The sequence below is a fragment of the Doryrhamphus excisus genome, linkage group LG2 (assembly GCF_037039965.1).
Source record: "Doryrhamphus excisus strain RoL-2023G ecotype Guam linkage group LG2, RoL_Dexc_Guam_v1.1, whole genome shotgun sequence".
NCBI classification, from domain to species: Eukaryota; Metazoa; Chordata; class Actinopteri; order Syngnathiformes; family Syngnathidae; genus Doryrhamphus; species Doryrhamphus excisus.
The window spans coordinates 20,230,845-20,256,383 of NC_136358.1; the positions used below are offsets into that span (position 1 = coordinate 20,230,845).

At 49.2% G+C, this 25,539-nt stretch overlaps 1 protein-coding gene across 3 annotated transcripts; it reads right to left on the minus strand.

Moving 5' to 3' along the window:
• Positions 1-491: 491 nt before the first annotated feature.
• sema3c (sema domain, immunoglobulin domain (Ig), short basic domain, secreted, (semaphorin) 3C) lies at positions 492-25,539 on the minus strand. 3 transcript variants are annotated; one of them, XM_058077425.2, is made up of 18 exons: positions 25,407-25,539; positions 22,844-23,005; positions 14,422-14,582; positions 13,901-13,963; positions 10,350-10,469; positions 10,012-10,102; positions 9,755-9,874; positions 8,231-8,373; positions 8,052-8,166; positions 7,717-7,786; positions 5,903-6,047; positions 5,031-5,253; positions 4,852-4,940; positions 3,820-3,861; positions 3,489-3,646; positions 2,009-2,076; positions 1,788-1,918; positions 492-1,283 (listed from the first exon to the last, which is right to left on the minus strand). In XM_058077425.2, the coding sequence occupies exons 1-18, from the start codon at positions 25,462-25,464 to the stop codon at positions 882-884; spliced, it is 2,361 nt and encodes a 786-aa protein (XP_057933408.2). In that variant the 5' UTR covers positions 25,465-25,539; the 3' UTR covers positions 492-881. The 3 variants fall into 3 exon arrangements, with proteins under 3 accessions (XP_057933408.2, XP_078643931.1, XP_078643935.1); XM_078787805.1 differs by lacking the exons at positions 22,844-23,005; positions 25,407-25,539 and adding an exon at positions 14,890-15,181; XM_078787809.1 differs by lacking the exons at positions 22,844-23,005; positions 25,407-25,539 and adding an exon at positions 14,809-14,882.

Sequence of the window (25,539 nt, forward strand, 5' to 3'; positions counted from 1 at the left end):
GGTCATGTTTTTAAGCCGTTAGCGTCGCATGCTAGCTCACTTTGACCAAACACAATATCCTGTAGGGGTGCTATTACATGTCAATCATATCAATGTCTCCTGCTCGAAAACAAACATTCAGAGGAAGACATTTTGCGTGCTATTCAAACTAAATGCTCCGCCACATGAGGGGAACCCCCCCCGCCCCCCTTGGGGCACACAAAAAAAACCTCATCAGCCACCTGAAATGCCAGCGCTGCACCTCTCCGGTTGGCCAGAAACCTCCATGGCGTACAGCCACTGCTCGGGACGTGTACCCGAATACGGTGCACCTCACTGGGCCACGGCACGGGTCTCCTCCCCCCTCTACTCTGGTTCTTTCATTAGGACTCATCAACACATCCTCAATGGGTGGGGGCTAACAGGTGGGGCTAGTACCTGAGAAATACACATTTGGGCAAAACGTAAAGTGAAAGTAAAACGTTAATAAATATGGCCGCTTAAGTGGCTGCTGGTCGTACACTTTTATTAACGTGCGCTGTCGGAAACGGGTGTGTACTCGGGCGAGTCTCTGCGAGTCGCAGATGCAGTCGTAGTATTTTGGTGAAGTTATTTACACAAAAACTTTAAATACCTGTACACAAGCTCACACGTACTCACTTGCACTACCTAGTGGAGGACTTGGAACATTACACTTTCATCAGGCAGGATGAATAACGAATAATAAATACAGGAGGCTTGAGAAGGTGGCCATTGTTTCCCTTCGTCTGTCATTTTGTCCCAGAAGATGCACCCCACCCCCCAGGTACAACCTACTGTCCCGCCCACTCCCACTCGGGCGTGTCCAAAGCGACTTTGATAGAGGAGCATCATCCTCCTCTGGGGGTCCACAGTTTGCTGCCTCACTCCTCCGGGAGGTGATTGCGACGGTTGCGGCCCTTCCTGCGATCCAGCAGGGGCTTGAGTTTGGCTAAGTCCCCCCTGAGAGGCCCCGGGGGCGGCTGCCTCTGCTGGAGCTCCTTCCTCTCCTTGCAGTACTGCCGCACGGCCAGGCTCTCCGCCGGGCTGAAGGCCTCCAGCAGCACCTTGGGGTGCAACAAGGCGGACCGGTCCCACGGCGCCCGCTTCCTGTCCGCCAGCACGCTCACCGCGGCCTCGCTCAGCACCCGCAGGCGGATCTTGGCCACGGTGCGCTTGAAGCCGTTCTCTGTGGTCAGGCAGTAGTACAAGCCCTGGTCGGAGGGCTGGGCCGAGCGCACCAGGAGGCCGTGGTCGGTGGAGAGGACGCGTTCGTTCAGCTTCACCTGAGGTTCAAACATGCAGCCACGCAGGAGCGCTGCATCATAAAAGTGCTGCGCGATTGGAGACCACCGCAATGCATCCCGACGGGCATCTCCTGGGCTTTTTTGGAAGTCGCCCAAATGTCAATTTACGTTGATGTTTTTTTATTCAGCATATGTTGGCTTCTTGTGGTTAAATATGACAAGTTTGTATCACTATTTTTACATATGGTAGTTTTGGTCCACTTTTTAAGCCTAAATGCGCTATCTAGTGGTGAGGTTGTAGCATTACATCAATAGAAATAGCGAAAATAATAATATAATAATATAATAATATAATAATCATTCATTCATTCATTTTCTACCGCTTATAATATAATAATATAATACAATAATATAATATAATAAAATAATAATATAATAATATATTCATTAATTCATTCATTTTCTACCACTTATAATAAAATAATATAATAATAAAATAATATAATAATAATAATAAGTCCCGCAGCAAGCCGTACGACTGACCTCTTTCCGCCTGTCGTTGTCCCGATGGATGAGCCAGCGGATGGAGGCCTGGGGGGGCTTGGGGAGGCACTCCAGGAAGGTGGTGTTGTTTCTGACGGCGTATTGCGTCATCTCCGCCGCGTTCCTGTAGGCTGTCGTCAGAGCACAAACACGCACTTTGGCTGTGGCTAATTCCTGGAAAACGATATTGACAACACGAGCCCCACGGGACGGGCGCGTACCTTTCAGATTGAAGCCCCGGCATTGAGTCAGAGGATTCCCGTGCATGACGTCCTGCCTCCTGCTCCTCCTGCAAGGGAAGCAGACCTGCTAGCAAAACCACTTCCTGCAACTGGAAGGCCTCAAACCAGACCCAAGACGGGAGGTCACACTCGGACCCTCGTTTGTGTTCCATCTACCAGACCTCCTCTTAAATGTCTCTTTAACAACACAAACTGCAGTACTGCAGTATTTATTATTTTACTGCAGTACTGCGTCCTGCTTATGTCTTATGTATTCTTGTACTGCAGTACTGTGTCCTGCTTATGTCTATTTATTCTTGTACTGCAGTACTGCGTCCTGCTTATGTCTTATTGATGCCTTTACTGCAGTACTGTGTCCTGCTTATGTCTATTTATTCTTGTACTGCAGTACTGCGTCCTGCTTATGTCTTATTGATGCCTTTACTGCAGTACTGTGTCCTGCTTATGTCTTATTTATTCTTTTACTGCAGTACTGTGTCCTGCTTATGTCTTATTGATGCCTTTACTGCAGTACTGTATCCTACTTATGTCTTATTTATTCTTTTACTGCAGTACTGCGTCCAACGTATTTCTTATTTATTATTTTAATGCAGTACTGCATCCTACTTATGTCTTATTTATTCTTTTACTGCAGTACAGCACACTGTTTCTGCCTTACTACTTCTTGTACTGCAATACTACATCCTGTTTCTGTCTTATTCTTTCTTGTACTGCAGTACAGCATCCTAGGTTGTTCTTGTACTGCAGTACAGCATCCTAGGTTGTTCTTGTACTGCAGTACAGCATCCTAGGTGGTTCTTGTACTGCAGTACAGCATCCTAAGTGGTTCTTGTACTGCAGTACAGCATCCTAAGTGGTTCTTGTATTGCAGTACTGCATCCCGTTTCTGTCTTATTCTTTCTTGTACTGCAGTACAGCATCCTAGGTGGTTCTTGTACTGCAGTACAGCATCCTAGGTGGTTCTTGTACTGCAGTACAGCATCCTAGGTGGTTCTTGTACTGCAGTACAGCATCCTTGGTGGTTCTTGTACTGCAGTACAGCATCTTTGGTGGTTCTTGTACTGCAGTACAGCATCCTCGGTGGTTCTTGTACTGCAGTACAGCATCCTAAGTGGTTTGTGTACTGCAGTACAGCATCCTAAGTGGTTTGTGTACTGCAGTACAGCATCCTAAGTGGTTTGTGTACTGCAGTACAGCACCCTAGGTGGTTCTTGTACTGCAGTACAGCATCCTCGGTGGTTCTTGTACTGCAGTACAGCATCCTCGGTGGTTCTTGTACTGAAGTACAGCATCCTAAGTGGTTTGTGTACTGCAGTACAGCACCCTAGGTGGTTCTTGTACTGCAGTACAGCATCCTAAGTGGTTTGTGTACTGCAGTACAGCACCCTAGGTGGTTCTTGTACTGCAGTACAGCATCCTCGGTGGTTCTTGTACTGCAGTACAGCATCCTAGGTGGTACCTCTTCCCGGTGGGGTAGAAGCGGGAGCAGCTGAGTCCGTCCCAGGCGCAGTAAGGGTCCCTGGCCAGGCAGCAGTCGGCGCAGGCGGAGCCGTAGGCGTGACATCGGTGCAGCGAGACCTGAGAGACCCCCGACTCGGAGCTGACGTAGAGCTGTTGCTGCCAAAGCAAACGTGGAGAGGTCAGTCGGACGCCATGTTTGTCTTCCTAAGTGGACGCAGCGGTGCCGCCATTAAGGCTTCTGGCTTCCCGAGCCTGCTGGGCTCGCGAGGGACAGATGGAGGCCAGAAACACGAGAAGACAATAAAAGTCAATAAAAGAGGAAGACTTACTTTTTTGGAGGAGATTCTCAGGTTCGTAACTGCAGCTTGGCTCTGGAAAAGGGGACAAACATTTGGACCATAAACACCTGGACCACAACGACATTACAGCAGGTGGACACATGCTGGACAGTTGATTAGGCACAGCTGGCATGCTAGTGGCGCCCCCTGTGGGGTGGCCTCCAAATGCTGCAAACATGCCCTCAAACTTTTATCACCATCGGGAAAATGCAAAGACCTTTTCTTGGGTGGTGTGCATTGAACTGTGCGAGAAATTTCAAGTGGAGCTCATGACTCATCTTCCACATGAAATGTTGCACGTTGAGGAGGTCTCAATAGCGCCTCTTTGGAAGCGCAGCCACGATGGAAGCGCAGCCACGTCGGGAGCGCAGCCACGTCGGAAGGGCAGCCACGTCAGAAGTGCAGCCACATTGGAAGTGCAGCCTCTTTGGAAGCGCAGCAAAGTTGGAAGCGCAGCCACGTCGGAAGTGCAGCCACGTCAGAAGTGCAGCCTCTTTGAAAGTGCAGCCACATTGGAAGTGCAGCCTCTTTGGAAGTGCAGCCACCTTAGAAGCGCAGCCTCTTTGAAAGCGCAGCCTCTTTGTAAGCGCAGCCAAGTCGGAAGCACTGCCACGTCGGAAGCACTGCCACGTCGGATGCGCAGCCACGTCGGAAGCGCAGCCATGTCAGAAGCGCAGCCACATTGGAAGTGCAGCCACGTTGGAAACGCAGCCACATCAAAAACGCAGCCACGTCGGAAGCGCAGCCACGTTGGAAGCACAGCCAAATCGGAAGCGCAGCCATGTCAAAAGCACAGCCACGTCGGAAGCATAGCAGCCACGTTGGCAGCGGAGCAACATTAGAAGCGCAGCCATGTTGGAAGCGCAGCCACGTTGGTGACCAATTTGTTGGGCTAAAGCAGCAAAGGTTCCCATCTCAGACATCCATCTCCTCCCAGCTGCTATCTGCTGCCTCCTACACGTCTTAGATGTCGGCCTATGATGAAGGAAGGAAGGAAGACAGGAAGGAAGGAAGGAAGACTACCTGAAAGACCTGCAGTTCCTCCAGGATGAGATCCTCATGCAGGGAGCGGTTGGTGGGCAGAGCGATCACCTTCTGGACGGTGCCTTTGTCTGGAGGAAGAGAAGGTTCTTCTCAGTGAAGCCTGCTGGCTGAAATAAATGACACCAGGACCCACGGGGGAGCTCCTCAGGTCTTCCTACCCGTGCCCAAGAACAGGACTTGGTAGTTTCCATCCGCCGCCGCCACCTGGTCCACCGCCACGGACGTGTACTTGTAGTTGGCCCCCGTGCGGACCACCAGAGGTCTCCTCCCGACTGGGTAGATGGCATTGAACATGACAGGGTGGTTGCGAACAAAGTTGACCACGTCATCTGGGAACTCTTTGGTGGTGCGGATGTCTGGTGTGAAGGCGCCGCCGGGACACTGGGCAGGGAAAGAAGCCGCAACAAAACACGACGATTCTTAGGAACACATAAAGTTATGTCTTATTTATGTCTTAGTTTCTCTTATGTCTCTAGAAGTGACTATAGGGATGCTATTTCATGTAAGGAGGGCTCTAATCATGTTCAAAGATGTATTTAGAAGGTGGTAAACAGGTTTTCCATGTCTTATTTACTTTTATTATGTCTACTTTATGTGCTAATAGGTGAATATAGGGGTGATATACAAGAGATGATTTCTCATGGGAAAATATTCTTGTTTTTCTACTTTGGGTTTTCAGGTGGAACAAATTCGAATTAAAAACTGGGGTTTGACAGTATGATGAGATGAGAGGTCAGCATCCAGCAGCTCCAGCTACCTTTTCCTTCCCACTTTCTCATGCACTCCAAATCATTGGTCTTCATTATCAATCATTAGCTTCCAATTATCTCCCTGCCTTTCGCTGAGCTAAAAGAAACAACTTAGTGATAATCAGCGGCTTAATGTCAGTGTAATGTGGCTAGGCCTTTTCCAGTCCTAAAGCTGTGGCTGTAGGCAACCCCCCCAAAGTGTAAAACATCATATATAACATCATTGTTCCAGGAAATCGGATGTGCAGAGTCCCAGGAAGGACTCAGGAGTGTCAACTTACAGTTCCAGGTCTCGGGTAGGGGATGCGTCCCTGGAAGGCCACCCACTGGAAGTTGGGTCCGTCTCTGTGAGCGAAAGGCCCGTTGAAGACGGTGAGGACGTCGGCCATGTTGTACACGCACACCGCCGAGCCTTTGAAGACGGAGCTGAGGGGAAAGGAAAGAGTGATGACTGCCACGTTGCTCGGGGGTCACGGGAGGCTCCCGTGTGGAGGTGGGGGTGAGGGCGCGGGGGGGGGGGGCACGTGCGTCAAATTCCCCGCTTCAAAGCCCACCAGGAGCAGAAGCGCGTTGTGCAGAACGGATTACGAGGAATCAAGCAGAACAAGGAGCTCTGGGGGTGTTCGCGTTGGCTGCGTTAGCTTGTCAGACACGCTTTGGTGATGTCACCGCTACATGAGGGGGGGGGGCGCACCGTGACAGCACCACCTGGGGTCCACCAGACCGGCTAAATTACAGATGAAAACAGACGGATCGAGTGACCCGCCCAGAGAATTGGCCACGCTGAAGCAGGCTGACACCCGATCCGCTCAGACAGAAGCAATCAAGTCGGGATGGACTGGAGGTCCTCCTCGCTTCTTGCGTCCACATGACTACGCCCTAAGACATATAAGACATAGAAAACCTCTTTACTGCCTTCTAAATAAAGATTTAACATGATTAGAGCTGTCTAGACATGAAATAACACCCCTATAGTCACCTTTATACTGCTACAACCCAATATAGCAAACACAGTAAGATAAAATAAGACATATAAGATATAGAAAACCTCTTTACCGCCTTCTAAATACACTTTTAACATGATTAGAGAGGTCTAGACTTGAAATAACACCCCTATAGTCACCTTTATACTGCTACAACCCAATATAGCAAACACAGTAATATAAAATAAGACATTTAAGACATAGAAAACCTCTTTACCGCCTTCTAAATAAAGATTTTACATTATTAGAGCCCTCTAGACACAAAATAACACCCCTATAGTCACCTTTATAGTGCTACAACCCCATATAGCAAAAACAGTAAGATAAAAAAAGACATATAAGATATAGAAAACCTCTTTACCACCTTCTAAATAAAGATTTTACATTATTAGAGCCCTCTAGACATAAAATAACACCCCTATAGTCACCTTTGTACTGCTACAACTCAATATAGCAAACACAGTAAGATAAAATAAGACATAAAAGATATAGAAAACCTCTTTACCGCCTTCTAAATAAAGATTTTACATTATTAGAGCCCTCTAAACATAAAATAACACCCCTATAGTCACCTTTATACTGCTACAACTCAATATAGCAAACACAGTAAGATAAAATAAGACATAAAAGATATAGAAAACCTCTTTACCGCCTTCTAAATAAAGATTTTACATGATTAGAGCCTTCTAGACATGAAATAACACCCCTATAGTCACTTTATACTGCTACAACCCAATATAGCAAACAGGGTATGATAAAATAAGACATATAAGATATAGAAAACCTCTTTACCGCCTTCTAAATAAAGATTTTACATTATTAGAGCCCTCTAGACATTAAATAACACCCCTATAGTCACCTTTATAGTGCTACAACCCAATATAGCAAAAACAGTAAGATAAAATAAGACATATAAGGTATAGAAAGCCTCTTTACCGCCTTCCAAATAAAGATTTTACTTGATTAGAGCCCTCTAGACATGAAATAACACCCCTATAGTCACTTTATACTGCTACAATCCAATATAGCAAACAGGGTATGATAAAATAAGACATATAAGATATGATCCGCTATGATCCGCTATTGGGATAAAGCATGCAGGAATGTGCTACCTTGTGGATGTGAAGACTCCGAACAGCAACAGGCCTTTGGGATGTTCGCTTTCCAGCAAAAACACGCTTTCTGCAGGACAGACCAGACAAGTTCAGCTTTATCTTCCTCAGACGGGAATTGCGTCCAAAAAACAATGAGCTGCAAGGCAACGCGTGTGTGGTTTTTATGAAGCAACGTGAGCTTCCAAGGAGCAACAAGGACGTGTTATGGCAGCCGTGGAGTCCCCGAGTCCAAATCCAGGCTAGACTGCGGAAGTCCCGCAGGCTTGTTTTGGGAGAAAGCAAAAGGATCTTTGAGGAGGACAATGGAATTCCAAACAGAAAGACCGACTCACCCAGTTCATCAAAGTGCGTCTCTGTGCCGTCCTCCTCCAGGACGGAACACACCATCCTGGCTTTGAGGAAGGTGGTCCACTTGTTGACCAGACTTCGCTGTCCCCCCACGTCACTCTGCCAAAAGACACACGTCTCACCACCAACGCCGCCGCCGCCACAATGAACGTGCCACACTTACCGGACACACCCGGGCCACCATGGTGTGGATGTTCTTGGTGTTCCCGCTGTTGTCCATCAGCCTCTCGCGGAAGAAGAAGTACAGCTTGGAGTCGTTGGGGTCCGTGCCGTCTGGGATGAGCTGGGCGTCGATGAAGATTGGTTCTGATGGAAAGGACACCAGAGCTGGCCTATTAGGCGATATAGTCACATGCTAACACCCTAAAAATAAGATTAGAGCCCTCTAGGCATGAAATAACACCTCTATAGTCAACTTTACACTCCTAAAAAAACAGATTAGAGCCCTCTAGGCATGAAATAACACCCCTATAGTCACCTTTACACTCCTAAAAAAAATAAGATTAAAGCCCTCTAGGCATGAAATAGCACCCCTATAGTGACCTTTAGACTCCTAAAAGACAATAAGATTAGAGCCCTCTAGGCATGAAATAACACCCCTATAGTCACCTTTACACTCCTAAAAGAAAATAAGATGAGAGCCCTCTTGGCATGAAATAGCACCCCTATAGTGACCTTTACACTCCTAAAAGAAAATAAGATTAGAGCCCTCTAGGCATGAAATAACACCCCTATAGTCACCTTTACACTCCTAGAAACATCAGATTAGAGCCCTCTAGGCATAAAATAACACCCCTATAGTCACCTTTACACTTCTAAAAGAAAATAAGATTAGAGCCCTCTAGGCATGAAGTAACACCCCTATAGTCAGCTTAACACTCCTAAAAAAAATAAGATTAGAGCCCTCTAGGCATGAAATAATACCCCTATAGTCAACTTTACACTCCTAAAAAAATAAGATTAGAGCCCTCTAGGCATGAAATAACACCCCTATAGTCAACTTTACACTTCTAAAAGACAATAAGATTAAAGCCCTGTAGGCATGAAAGAACACCCCTATAGTCACCTTTACGCTCCTAAAAAACAATAAGATTAGAGACCCGTAGGCATGAAATAACAACCCTATAGTCACATTTACTCTCCTGTTACCCTATATAGTTGACATAATAAAAGACAGAAAACCCATCTACCACCTTCTAAATATGTTTTTTTAAACATGATTAGAGCCCTCTATAAATGAAATAACACCCCTATAGTCACATTTACACTCCTATTACCCAATATAGTAGACATAATAATAGAAAATAAGACATAAAACCCATCTACAACCTTCTTAATATGGTTTTTAACATGATTAGAGGCCTCTAGAAATTAAATAACACCCCTATAGTATCATTTATGCTCCTATTACCCAATATACTAGTAGACATAACAACAGGAAATAAGACAGAAAACCCATCTACCACCTTCTAAATATGCTTTTAACATAATTAGAGCCCTCTAGACATTAAATAACACCCCTACAGTCACCTTTACACTTTGTGTTTGACTTGATTCTAACATTGTATGCCTGATTCATGTGCAGCATTTAGTTAAATAAGCATATTTTGGGGGGGGGGGGGACGTATTGCACCCGGCCAGGGGTCCGCTGTGGGCGGGACTAGGTGAAGCGAGCCGCCAGGCGTACCGCTAAGCCACTTGGAATTGTGCTGGTCGGTGCGCACGGCGTTCCTCTTGGTCAGGCTCCTGAAGATGGCGGCGTCCGTGCCCATGAAGTCGATGTACATGCCGGAGAAGAGCTCCTGGTCTGAAGGAACCAAGACAAACGTACGTGAATAGATTCCAGAAGATGGAAGACGGGCCACACTTTGAGGTCTAAGATAACGGCAGCAGCAATAATAACAGCGATAGGAACGTGTTGAAGGATGAAGGATGAAGACCTACTGAGCATGATGGACACGGTGTGGACTTGCGGGTTGAAGGAGCACCTCCCTTTCCCGGACTCGGACCTGGAGTCGATGTGAAATATTTGTTCCTGTGCGGGACAGAGGAGAAGTGGTGACTTTCATGGCAATGGTCTTTGTAACGAAGCTGCAGAAGAAACGATAACCGGAACAGGGAAGGTAAGGAAAACTCCGAAAACCATGCGCCTGTTTTTTTAGCCCCCAGAATCCCTCCATGTGCCGAGGGGACCTGGGGTGGCTCGGTTGCCGTGGTAACAGCGGCGCCGCCATCTGCCGGTCGTGCCATCAAATTGACGCACGGCTTAAAGCGACACCCACCTCAGGTCGGCGCCCCCTGTTGACGTAGACGCACACGGGGCTGTAGGCGCCGCTGCCGCACATGAAGAGGTGCGTTCGGTTGTACGGCTGCACTACCCGCACGAAGTTGCCGCAGCCGTGCTAGGTGGGGAAAAAGACAAAAGACAGGTGACGTGTTATATTTGCCTTTTTATTCAAGACGGGGCTGCTGTAGCTACGGCTATAGATCGTCAAACCAAACACTTCCCTAACTCACCCTGCTTATACTCATCTATATATAAATAAGATATACTGATGCCTTTTTTACATACAATAAATAAATAAATAATCACCAGCACTGTTTTAGCCATTGAAATATCCATATATCATATATCCGTGTCAGTTCCATGGAAGAGACAAAGGTGTTTATGGAGTTCTGAGGAAGCATTCCAAGGACCTGAGCAATGGGAAGGAACCAGGCCAGCTGAGATGCTGAGACGTGACGTCTGAGGCAGAAAGCTGCCACGGACTTCAACCTCGTGCTGGTGCGGAGGTGCTGGTCCTCATTAGTTTGGTTTGTGCAGCTAATTACGTTTCATCTCGCAGGGGAAGAAGGAGAGGAGAGGAGAGGAAAGGAAGGAAAGAAGCCAGGCCGCCAGAGGAACTTGGAATTCACTAAATGAAAACAAAGGCAGCTGCTGCTGTTGCTCACGGCGAGGACAGGCGAGACATGCTGGGAACTGGGATGAAAAACCCCATGATATCACCCGTGGTATCACCACATGGTATCACCCATGGTACCGCCCCATGATGGTATCACCCCACGATAGTATGACCTCATGGCATCACCCATGGTATTACCCCATGATGGTATCACCTCATGGACTCACCAAATGATGGTATCACCTCATGGTATCACCCCCATGATGGTATCACCTCATGGTATCACCCCATGATGGTATCACCTCATGGTATCACCCCCATGATGGTATCACCCCCATGATGGTATCACCCCCATGATGGTATCACCCCATGATGGTATCACCCCATGATGGTATCACCCCATGATGGTATCACCCCATGATGGTATCACCCCATGATGGTATCACCTATAGCATCATCTCCACTGTCTTCATGTGCCTTGACTTCACTCTAATCTCCAATCCACACGTCCATTATATCTGACATTCCCATGAGTCGTGACTGAATCCTATCCAATCGGGTACTCGAGTCACACGAGTCACGGATGACGTGCAACAAGCTGTCAATCAAGGTCACCCAGGTTGACACGAGTCACCCGCCACATGCTCACTATGTCCTGTGAGTCAGGTCATGGAGTGTTTTCTGCGTGTTTTCAACGAATCGGAAGCAGCACCAGATGTCCACGTCAGAGGGAATTCTGCCTAGCAACAAGTGAGCCGAGTAGGGAAGATAACCTCCAGAGATCGTAGCGAACATTGTGGCTAAGTGGAGATGTTTAGCAGGAACCGAGTGGTCTGGTGAGGTTTGGATTGTGTTCTTGATCCTCCGGTAGAGACAGCAGTACTCGTGTTACATTTATCTTCCTGAACGCCATCCAGGGATCCTCACTTTATCGGGGAAGAGCAGCCTTCTTCCAGGAAGTGTGTGTGTGGTTTAACAACGGTGGGGAATGGAAAAAGTGATGTTGGAAAAGTGAGACTAACGGGAGTAGAAGAAGGGATTAGCATCTCCACAGCCAGCCAAATATCTGTGGCGGCACGTCTGCAGTCAGAAGCACTTCTCTTCAGAGCCTTGGGGGAGGCCTCCTGGACACGTGATGGCTCCTCCATCCGTCTCCAAACTCCTGGCAGCTCTTCCCAGCCGGTTGAGGCCAAGCAGAGGCCAAACCCCGCCCACGCCTGGCCGGGGGGGTGACCCTGCGGACATCTGCTGCTGGCCACATGTGGACGGACTTGACATGGTCAAGCAGATGGGAAATCCCGGGGGTGGTGGGGGGGGGGCACTATTGTGAAGCATCATTAAATCTGGGAACAGCTGAAATGAACACAGATATTGGCGCCATTTTATTCCATGATGCCCTTCATCCTTAGCATGCTGGGCACTATACACTCCACACCAGCAGGGGGCAGCACACACACTAGAACACGCACAAGAACACACACACACACACACACACACACACACACACACACACACACACTAGAACACACTAGCACAGACACTAGTACACTAGAACACACTAGAACACTAGACAGACTAGAACAGACACTAGAACAGACACACTCTAGAACAGACACTAGACACTAGTACACACTAGAACAGACACTAGAACACAGTAGCACAGACACTAGAACACAGTAGAACAGACACTAGAACACAGTAGAACACAGTAGACAGACACTATAACACACTAGAACAGACACTAGAGCACAGTAGAACACAGTAGAACACAGTAGAACACAGTAGAACACAGTAGAACACAGTAGAACAGACACTAGAACACTATAGCACACTAGAGCACACTAGAGCACACTAGAACAGACGAGAACAGACACTAGAACAGACACACTCTAGAACAGACACTAGACACTAGTACACACTAGAACAGACACTAGAACACAGTAGCAAAGACACTAGAACACAGTAGAACAGACACTAGAACACAGTAGAACACAGTAGAACCGACACTAGACACTAGAACACACTAGAACACACTAGAAGACAGTAGAACACAGTAGAACACAGTAGAACCGACACTAAAACACACTAGAACACAGTAGAACACAGTAGACAGACACTATAACACACTAGAACAGACACTAGAGCACAGTAGAACACACTAGAACAGACACTAGAGCACAGTAGAACACAGTAGAACACACACTAGAACACAGTAGAACAGACACTATAAGACACTAGAGCACACTAGAACACACTAGAACAGACGAGAACAGACACTAGAACAGACACTAGAACACAGTAGCACAGACACTAGAACACAGTAGCACAGACACTAGAACACAGTAGAACAGTAGAACACAGTAGAACTGACACTAGACACTAGAACACACTAGAACACAGTAGACAGACACTAGAACACACTAGAGCACAGTATAACACAGTAGAACACAGTAGAACAGACACTATAAGACACTAGAGCACACTAGAACACACTAGAACACGTGTCAGTAGAGGGCCAAGCCCTGCAGGTTTTCTTTCCATCAGTTTCTCCAACAGGTGATTTCATCGACAAGCTCCTCCCCCTAAAGGCGGGTCAATCATTCAAGTCACCCGTTAAGTGAGCGGCTGGAAAGAAACCTGCGGTGTCTGGGCCCTGCGTGGCACAAGTTTGATGCACCTGCACTACAATGTTTTTACAACATTTGGCTGTTATCACACTAGGATCTGCAGTGCTTGTCACAGCCACTAGGGAGCATGTTGCCATGGCGTTTGAGTAGTTGATCCGGCCCATTAGACCAGCGACATGAAGGAGTTGTGACGTGAATGGACTCTTTCCATGTAAACTTCCCCTGACTCTGCTGGATCCAAACATAATATAAAGCGAGCGCCCGCGGGGGTGGGCGTGTTCCCTCGCCACGAGGCTGGCTTACCGTGGGGTCTTTGCCCGCCATTTGGCACTCCTCCATCTTGCTGGTGGACGCGGGCCAAAACACCTGGTGGTGCAGAAACAACACAAGATGCTAAGTAGGGTGGAAGTGGTCCCGGTGAGGACCAGTTACAGATGCTCATGAATATGCAAATGTCCTGGAAATTAAATGGGGGGGTTGGGGGTGACTCGTGTTGTAAAGTGGAGGAGGTGGAGTTCTGTGAATACATCCTGTAATTTACAAAATGGATGTCACGCAGCCCTCCCCTCGAGGGGTTGGGGGTGTACGTGGTGGGGGGCGGGGGGACCTAAATGCTTTCCCATCTGTTTATGCGGCTCGCGCTGTCAATTTACGCTGAGAGACGACTCCCTCGCCGCAAACACGACGACAACGCTCCAGCGCTTTAACGGCACCTTTGAGTCACCCCTGATTGTTGACAACACGGCAAATGTGCCACCATTTGCATAACATCCGTTGCAGGCGCACCAACCGCGGCAGAAGCGTTTCATGGAACGGGAACCGACCTTCAGTGCGGCGTGTGAGATGTTGTTGATGTCCATGGACAGCACGTGGTCCTTGCAGCCCACGTACATCCTGTCCTGGTCCTCGTCCACATGCAGGATCCTGTAGTCCATGGCCTTGTCGGACAGCGTGTAGTGCTGGAAGGACGCCACGGCCTGCAGCTCTGAGACACAAACAATAAAGAAAAATTCAGCATCAAAGCAGACTTGGTCGGCTCCAGCATTCCGAAACCCGGAACCACAATGGACACAACACTCGGCGGTCTAGAGACTTCTTGGACGGGAGCCTAAAAAGTAGAACATAGCCTTGAGGGTACCACCCCTGCAGGGATCCACTCAAGTGGTGGTAGAATCCCATTCCCATCATCCTGCTAAGGAAATGTTGCAAACCTCTCAGGGCCCTGATTGACAGGAACCGGGCCGTTCAGGTTGCCTTAGAAGACGATATCACTTTGCTTAGACATGTTCAACCTTTATTCTTTGCTATGATCCATCCATCCATCCATTTTCCGGGTCCGGGTACTGGATACTGGAATGATACTGGAAGTTCGTTTACTTTAGACAGCCAATCTTCATCTTCACATCCGAAGGCTTAGATACAAGTTCTGAAAGTTCTCCATTGGACAGGAGCCTAAAAGGTACAACAGAGCCTTGAGGGTACCACCCCTGCAGGAATCCACTCAAGTGGTGGTAGAATCCCATTCCCATCATCCTGCAAACCTCGGTCTTCACTTTCTGCAGCTCCAGAGAAGATGAACTGGGATGCAGACCCCGATGAACAGCCCGGTCCCCAAGGGAAAGCACCAAGGTTTTGAGTCCAAGGGAGCGGCTTTGACCTTGTCCAGGTCAAACCAGGGACTGTTCCCTCACAAAGCAGAGCCACCACAGACGACACACAAAACAAAGCGGCTATTTATTTATGCTTCCATCTCCAGTCACGTCAGCGACGTTACAGTAGCTCATTAAAGGCGGCCATTGTTCACACGCTGGGTAAACATTCCCAGACCGGCTATTTTCAGCCTATTGGCTCCACGGATAGAGCACCCTTCAGTGGCACCATCACAAAGCTCGGCTCATGCATATTTATCACTCGCTCAATCGGAGCACCGAGGCCCTGGAGAGGAGCTAAAGTCACTTTCCAAAGTGTCAAAGTCAACGTTCCACCAGATGAGCCGATAGGATCTCATAGCAGTAGCCATGTTTTTCTCTTTCCGAAAGCAATGGTATCCATGGAAAGGAATATTCCAATCGCCTGAATTGGAATGTTTGGGTCCATGTAAACATGGCTAATGTTATGCTTCCCTGAAGGAGGACTCGCTCCGCCACAACGCCAACACGTCACTGAAAACACGCCCACACACGCGCTGGATGCCAGCTCATCCCCGACGGGCCTCCGCCAAACACGCCATATGCACCGCAAGCCGCGGCGGCTTAGCGACAACGCTAGCATAAATCCCGCAAGGAAAGACAGCAGGCCCCCGCAGATATTCTACCAGGCTAGAAGGAATGCTGGCATGGCATTCATGATTTGGAATTTTCTGGCAGCTCGCACAGCCATCACGGGCACAGACTCTCATTTGTGTGCAGCCACAATTCCGACACTTGGATTGACTCCGGGAAGTCAATCCATGACAGCAAATAACATAAGACACCACAGAAAGATGGACTTTTTAAGGGTGTCCCACAGTCCCTGACAACTTTGCTTAGACATGTTCTACCTTTATTCCTTGCTATGATCCATCCATCCATCCATCCATTTTCCGGGTCCGGGTCGCGGGGGCAGCAGTCTCAGTTGGGAAGCCCACACTTCCCGGTCCCCGGCCACCTCCTTCAGCTCCACCGGGAGGACACCAAGGCGTTCCCAGGCCAGCTGTGAGACATAATCCCTCCAGCGTGTCCTAGGTCTGCACTGGGGCCTTTTCCCGACTGGGAATGCCAGGAACACCGCACCAGGGAGGCATCCGGGAGGCATCCGGACTAGATGCCCGAGCCACCTCAACTGACTCCTCTGGATGGATGGATGGATGGATGGATGGATGAATGATGGCAGAGGGTGGACTCGGTTGAATATATTTTTCATGCCGAAATGTTGTGTTGCTGCTGGATGTTCACAGATTCGAACTGATACTGGAAGTTTGTTTGCTTTTCCAAAAGAGGAATGAGAGGGATGAAGCATTATACTGCTTATATAAATATCTTGTCACTCACATTACTCTGTTTCATACAGCGCTACATTAGCATTAGCATTGTGCTCCCAACATTGCACTGTTCTTTGTCGCTCCAGAATATTCCATCCGGATATTGTTGGGAGGGGTGTGGTACCAGGGGGAAATAGCAGCTGGAAAACTGCGGTGAACTTCCTATTGTTGTCTCGGCAGGAGGAAAAAAGTGTGGAGAAGCGGGGCTTTTATGTTGGGAGGAGCGAAGAGGGTGGAAGGCCAGCTCGCGTCCATGTGGATCCAGTTCATTCCCCGGGACGCCGGCCCAAAGCCTGCGGAGCCTGCATACCAGAGGATCGGGTATCTTCTCCCCATCTAACGCCACCGACCGGCATGAGTCAGGAAAAGCGGACAGCGAGGCAAAGAAGAGCAGCCGCGAGCCTTCGCCCAATTTCTCCCACATTTTCACGCTTGGCATTCCCAGGGAGCGACAACAAACGTTTGGCTGTTTGTGTTGCCATGCCGTGCGATGACTTGGTCCCACATGTGCCTGATTAGTCACGCATGTGTTGCTTGGTGTGTGTGTGTGTGCGAGGGGGGGGGTATGATTTCGGTCTCGGCCAACTTCCACAAGACGGAAGAAGGACCAGGATGTCAGCAAGTGACAGTTGCCGCCTTTTCCACTATGCATGCAGGCAGGTGGGACCCCCCCCCATGAGGAGCCTTGACCCGGCATGGTAGCCCCCTCGGTTAAATGTCATCATAAAATCCGAGCTGATCCGATGTGCGACGACCAGCGGAAAGGGCCGCTCTCTCCCCCGCCGGCGTGTTACCTCGTGTGAGGGTCGGTCAAGCAGAAGAAGCACAAGACTTCTTGTTGGGACACCCCCCCCCCCCAAAATAAAACCCCCACAGCGGTCATTCAATATTAAACAGCAGGTTGCTGGAAGGGGGCAAGAAGAAAACATTCCGAGGTTGATGTTTATCATTGTCCCCTGATTGACTTACATCACTAGCTACGACATGCTAGCACGCTAGCTCAGGGATGTCCAACATTTTCGATCAGCAGATGTTTTTTATTGTCCGGTGACACATTCCAAAAGTATATTTAACAATAAAGCAGCATTCATGGATTTTTGGGAAACCAATACATTTGGGAAAAAGTGGGAAAAACATGGCAGGTCACTTTCAAGCTAGGAATTCACAGGGAAGTACGCAAGAACCTCATGAGGAGGTCAAGCAGGTTTGTGGTGTGGTGACACTAAAAGGCGCAGCGTGCTATCTTAGAAGGTTTTTTACTGGGAATTATGTTAGATTCCTGTGGAATGATGTCCACAATCCCAGCCTCCTTTCCCATGAACATTCCACTTCCCACTGGACAAGCTAGCGAGAACTGGTTGTCATGGAGCAGCCAAGCTCGTGGAGTCGTGAGGGTGAGATGCCGACTTTCATCCTTCGGGACTGGCTCCAGAACCCTCTGCCAAGTCCCGGACAATGCCAAGCGCTCTTCAGGACTCGGATGAGTGCGTCGTGATTCCAAAGTGGAAGCGGCACTGACAGGCACTTAAGATATAACAAATGGTTGCCGCCAAGATGTCCCCCCTGGGGGACGGGCGGTAACGAGCATTGGCATATCCATATCACACCATTATTGGGGTGGAGGGGACCACCCAGGAGTCATTCCATTCCCCGAGCATGGACAGCATTCCCGGGAAGGACAAACGTCACCTCTGCCACGTTCAAATCTGATTGTTGTCAAGAAGGAGAAATGGGAATCACATGGGAGCCTCCGCTGGAATATCCAAATATGACACAAGGGGGTCTGGAGTGTGTCCCCACCTCGCCTCGCTCCGCCCCCTCCCTCCACGTCCATGTGGTGATGTTATCCAGCGCCCACGTCTGCTGTCACTGCCAGGATGAGCCGCTCGGGTGCTGGCTGAGATTCCCGCTAGGAGTTGAAACACGAGCCTTCCTGCAAGCTGGTTTGTATTCCAGCTATTCCCCAATTAGCGCCCAGGCGGGCCCACCCCTGGGTCCCGGGCCCACCACCCTTGCTGTGGCCTTTCAAAAAAGGAGCCTCTCACCTCCCCTGTAAATCTCTGATGTTCATGTCAGGAAGGCTGGCGGGTCCGGGGGGGTCCACAGGAAACACGGGTGAGTGGATTTTCCAAGTGGATATGTTTACAAGCCCCACGGGGAATGAAACCAACGAGTCCAACAAGTGGAACTTCATTTCTCTGAAGCCGTGAGTGGCTGTAAAGTTTCTTTTGTGGGTGGGGGGGGGGGGGTGACATGACCTTTTCTTCTTTTTCTGCTGTTTCAATCCACTCAAGTGGGTGGGGGGCAGGGGGGTGGGGGTGTCTGACTTTGCATCAGAACAAATGCTGCATGGGCACAACAGTAACTGGGCATCTTTCATCATCTTTCACATTAAGTAAGCATTTTATTCTTATATATGATGATGATGATTATTATTATTTTTCTCAGATTTGAGTTGTACTTATTTTTATATGTTGGAATGTTCATGAGGAGGATGAATCCTGCAGCATCCGCTCAGAGACAATCTGGACACTCCACTTCAATGGCGCCAATGGCCTAAGACGTCCAAGCCCGTTCAGATGGCCTTGGCGGCTAAAGAAGCGGGATCCGACACGGATCCGACACGGACCCGTGGTGCATCCCCATCAACGTAAGGGAAGCAAGAAGCAAGGAGACAGAGAGAAAGACAGAGATGTCCAGCTTGACCACCAGCTACTGACCTTTCACCTTTTGGCCTTTTTCCGCCCCCCCCACAGCCGCCCACGAGGGCTGACATCTCTGTAAATGTAATACCGGTCCATTTAGAGTCGCAGCACGCATGTGGGACGGGGGTGCCGGGATTGGACTTTCATTTTGTCCGAGATGAATTTCATTAGTGGATTCCGTGCAGGAGGAAAGAAAACAGCCGGTACCTGGGAAATGACTCTATGTTTCTGTCCCCTCATAACGTGAACGTAAACACAGGCTGCATGATACAGATGGTCCCGGGTTGACCAGGCGTTCAAACCTGGTGGGGTTTTACCGAAGCGGGAGGGTGGTTAGCTAAATGAAAGCGGCTGTTGGCTAAATGAAAAAGGACAAAACCCACGCATGCACGGGGAGAACATGCAAACTCCACACAGAGATGGCCGAAGGTGGAATTGAACTCAGGTGTCCAAGCTGTGAGGTCTGCGCTCTAACCACTCGACCACCGTGCAGCCTATGAATAATATAATATACATAATATCATACAAATAAATAAAAGTATGATCTACTCAGCTGTACGATGGTCGAGTGGTTAGCGCGCAGACCTCACAGCTAGGAGACCAGGGTTCAATTCCACCCTTGGCTATCTCTGTGTGGAGTTTGCATGTTCTCCCCGTGCATGCGTGGGTTTTCCGGGTACTCCGGTTTCCTCCCACATTCCAAAAACATGCTAGGTTAATTAGCTGATTGGCTGGCCACCAGTCCAGGGTGTATCCCGCCTCTCGCCTGAAGACAGCTGGGATAGGCTCCAGCTCTAGTGTGCATGCTAGCGGCCCCGCCTCCACCCACCGAAACAGTCCACATGACTGACTCCCTTCATGTCACTCAAAGAATGACCTCTCACAGCGACGTGCACCTCATCGCCAGGAGACGCTTGATGAAAGCCAACGTGGGATCTACGCAAGGGGCACCGTTCTGGTTGTACCGTGCGGCACCGTGATGCAGGGTAATCAATCAGTCCGCAGGTGACCTGATTTTGACATAAACATGCTATGACATGTATGTCATATGTTAGATAAAGGTCGCTCGCTGACATCATGCACCGCCTCAGGGTGCGGCCTGCTGGTTCCCCAATCCCGTGGTGGCCGGTTCCGTCCAACGCATTTCAACATTTTCACTTTCCAGCAATTCCGGCACTCCTCAAATGAAAGGTTCTGGAGCTGGTCCAAAGCAGCTGGACTTGGACTGTCCCAACGCGGAAGAGGAAGGAAGGAGGGAAGCACCTGCTGGTTGGGCGGCCCGACGCCGCGAGTCCTCACAGAGGCCGTTGACCTGACTAAAGGCAGAACCCGTTAAATGACAGGTCCAGGTTCTTTGGCCTCACGGTCGACATCCTATCTGGGGTTGAGGCAGGTTCACGGGGCTTTCAGAGCGGCCTCGCATCCACCCGCCGGGAAGTTGCTGCCGTCGACATTCCTCTCTCTCTCTCTCTCTCTCTCTCTCTTGTTGTGCTTACTTGAGGCTTCCCTTTGCGGTTCTGCCAGCCCACAATTAAAACCGCATAATAAACAGTCCAACCCCCCCCGACCCGCTGCAGCTAACCCAAATAATCAGCCTTTCTCCCCGCGAGCCGCTGGAGGCCAACCTTTGCTTTACATCCCACTTCACAGCTCCACGGCCGCACACTCCGATCCGATCGTACACAATGTTTATCCGTGCTGCTGCAATTAAAGAAGCGCTACCGTGCAGAGATCTAACACCCCCCCCCCCACACACACACACACTAAACAGAAGCAGGCCTGCCCCCCCCCCCCCCCCCCCCGAGCAAACATTCACGCCAACTCTGCAGCAGGCAATCCGAGACGCCGCTGACGCCCTTTTGGAAATGCAGACCGCACGATAAATCAGCCCGCTAGTTTAGTCAGACTAACGTGTGTTCCCTATTAAGACGTCTCCATGGGTTTCAGGACGCATGAAGCCAGGAGCCCACACCAAACGTGACCTTCACGTCTTCACACACGGTCAGGGAAACTAAATAAAACAAGAGCGCTGAGATGAAACTTTAACGAGGAGCAGGTCGGGGGTAAACAACACTGCGGGACACGCACACACGCACCGTGGAGATGGGAAGCGTGGAGCCTTCGAACTGGTGCTCCACCATGGTCTAGGATGATGCAGGGTCTAGGATGATGCAGGGTCTAGGAGGAGCCCATTCAAGAAACTATACAAGCAGATGATGTTGTTTAAAGACAAGGATGAAGAGTCTTCTTGGGTGTATTTCTTATTATAGAGTAGATCACCATCATGCTAATATCTATCATTCTTATTGTTACGGTTGGAAAGAATTACCAAAACCGTAATTACCATAACCGCAACCATTACCGTTATTATCGTTACCATGACCACAACCATAACCGTAGCCATTACCATTACCATGACCATTACTGTTATCATGACCATTACCATTACAGTTACCATGACCGTTACAATTACCATTACCACAACCAAGACCATTATCGTTACCATTACCATGACCGTTACCATGACCATGACCATGACCATGACCATGACCATGACCGCTAGCATGACCACTGCTATTACTATTACCGTTACCATGACCATGACTGTTACCATGACCATTACCATTACCGTTACCATGACCATTACCATGACCATTACTGTTACCATGACCGTTAGCATGACCATTACTATTACTGTTACCATGGCCATGACCATTACTGTTACCATGACCATTACTATTACCATTACCACTACCGTTACCATGACCACAATCATGAGCATGGCCATTACCATGACCATGACGGTTACCATGACCGTTACCATGACCAGTACCGTTACCTTTGGCTAGCGCCCATGAAACATTGGGAGCTAGCGTGTGCTGAAGCTAGTGGCTATCTGGCTAGTAGCTAGCTGCTGTGGTGTGGCGAGGTGCCATTACGCCAGTAAGGTAGTTATTATACGTTCTATGTTGATAAGTATAATAATAACATGTGCTTCATATGCAGCTGACATGATGGAAAGGGAGCATCCTAATGGAAGTGTAAAACTATTAAAATTTCTGGCATTCCGGCAGGGACGAAGAGGACTGACATGTTTCTTATGGGAAAAAAGGATTCGGTTAGTGATTCGGTTAGATTCGGTAGGTGTCCGTTTGGGTCAGAGTCGGACCTCGAGGAAGGACGACAAACAAGATTCTACTCTTTAAAAATAACCTCGCATTTCAACCCAGCATTTTGCTTTGGAACACCTTCACATTGTTGTGATGGCCCACCACAGCTACATTTGGACCGCTACAGATAGATTTGGCACATTAGAATGAGTCGATGACTTCACGTCCCGAGTATCTTTTTTCACTTGTTTGGGATCAGACGAGCCTGAACGCAGCCCCCCCAAAGGACGTTTGCGTCGAGCACTGTGTACCCTGCTAATGAACGAAGCCCGAGGCTAGCATTGCTGATCACACAGGCCTTCCTCATTAGCGCACACGCTAACAAACAAACAGGCGTGTTTGATCTCCTTACCGTCAAAGGAGAGGAAGACTCGAGGCTGCGGCTGAGGAAGGCTGGAGGCTCCGTGGGAGAGCAGATAGACGTGCAAAAGCATCAGCAGCATGGTCCACGCCTGGAGTGGACTGGCCGGTCTGGCTGACCGGCCCATGACCCACGAGGACCACTCAGCACCGCCTGGGAAGACAAAGCAAACCATCAATCAATCAATCAATCACATAACATGGTTGTGACTATCTATCTATCTATCTATTCAGCACCTTACCACTGGGGGCCACACCCCTCCAGCTTAGCCCACCACCCTCCTGGGGACAAGTGGACAAGGGGGCGGGTTTAAACCAAGCTTATATGGGGGGCTGTCCATCGGAAAGTCAAATACAGTTCATATAGCAGTTTCAAGTCAACTGCCCCCTAGTGGTGTGGTGGTCCTACCATTAAACTGAACACGATCTTACATGCAGCCCGTTTGGACTCGAACCTCCCTCAAATATGGATGAGGTAAATCTCCACATTCCCCCTTGCTTGGTAACGGGACAAGAGGCTGCTCCATTATTGATGGCGGCAGGTAGCCAGCAGACAGCCAGAAGCAATAAAAGATGTTTTTACAAGCAGGTGGATCTGAGCTCTCATGGCTTATGGATGTGCAATGAAACATTGATGGCCGAGACGCATGAAGGTGATGAAACTTTTAGTGCGGCGTGCAGGAAAAACACCAAGACACGCCCCTTTGTCAATCACGTCAGCCATCCGTCAAACGGGCTTGGCCCTAGACCTGAAATCCGGCTTTTTCTACTTCAGCCGAGACTTCGGACTCCATCTTGACTCCATCTGGACTTCACTTGAACTCCATTGGGACTCCATCTGCAGTATATCTGGACTCCACCCGGACTACATCCAGACTCCACCCGGACTCCATCCGGAGTCCATCCAGACTATATCTGGACTCCACTTGGACTCCATCCGGACTCCATCCGGGCTCCATCCGGGCTCCATCCGGACTCCATCCGGACTCCATCCGGACTCCATCCGGACTCCATCCGGACTCCATCCGGACTCCATCCGGACTCCATCCGGGCTCCATCCGGACTCCATCCGGGCTCCACCTGGACTCCATCCGGACTCCATCCGGACTCCACCTGGACTCCACCTGGACTCCATCCGGACTCCATCCAGACTCCACTTGGACTACATCCAGATTCCACCCAGACTACATCCAGATTCCACCCAGACTACAACCGGACTCCATTTGGATTCTACCCAGACTCCACCCGGACTACACCCGGACTACATGCAGACTCCATCCAGACTCCACGCCTGGATGACTTTTTGGGATGAACACAAAGGGAATCGTTCCGACGGCAGTGACCTCCCACCTCACAAGTTCCCAAGCACACGCTCCAAAACTCAAAAGTGGACCCCTTCGTCCCGAGGGTGTGGCCCCCTTTGGGTGACCACTAGGGGGGGGTCATTGAGGCATGTTGATGCAATCACGGGGCGTCCCGTTTGACCTTTGACACTCATTAGGTCAAAGTCATCTCCAAAACAGCAAAGTGGACCTGAACAAGAAGCTAAGGACAATTTTGAACTCTTATTGCTGGACATGCAGTCCAGCAATAAATAACAGTCCAAGTCCAAAACGTCAAGTCCAAAATGCCGAGTCCTGATCGGGAGATAACGTCCGATTCGACGTGATTGGATATCTCTATACTTATTATGATTGTTGGTCAGACATTTTCTGCATACAGTGATGCGTTCAGGGACTGTTAGAAAAGACTCTGCAGGATGGAACCAAATATGGTTCCCAAATGCTAACGCCATTACACGCATAATTGTTGCCTCATTATTATGATCAGTGATTTTCTGCATCTCAAGAGGCATTCAGGGACCAAATGAAATTACAACCTTGGAACAACACCCAAAACTATCGGGTTCTATTTCATAATCCTTCTTATTCGAGATATTCTGCAGCAAAAGTGAGGCCTTCAGGGACCAAATATGGTCCCCACTACGCTAACAAAGTCACACCCCGGTTTCCTAATCCTCCAAGGGAGTTTGCAGACGTTGAGTTCCAAATCCTCGTGCTGATGAGCGCTGTTTTCCAGTATCCTAAAGGGGATGATCCCATTCCCAAACATCTGCTCGGTCATCCTGACAGCTGCTGAAGTCATCTCCCACCCTCTCCAAACCATCCACCTTTTCCCGACGTGCCGTCCAGCAACGACGGGATGCGCAGTGACAAGCCATTAAGCGTGTGCACAAAGCGTGGGGATAATTGCCTTCATTGGCAATTCCCGAGCCTCCTGATGAGGAATTTTCCGAGACGCTATTCCAAAAACTAACACATCAGCGGAGTGGCGTGCCGCAATAAAAATAGTTGAGCGCTTGGTGAGTCTTAAATGGTAAACACGTTGCTCAATGCGTCCCGTGCACTGCTACACCGCACCCCGACACACACACACACACACACACACTGACAGCAGCACATGTCCACTTTGGAAGTATTCAGACATTCCAGTTAATAAAGTTCCTGCATGCAGAAAGACAACTCAGGATGCTCCTGATCCTCAAACAACCTCACCTTTCCGGAACGTCCCCCCCCCCCAACCAGGTGAAGACTCCAAAGCGTCCTGCTTCATGCAACTCCCGGGACTCCAGCAAGAACTGTTCCACCTTCTGAGCCGGAGTTGACAGAGACTAGGAGGAAGGAGGGA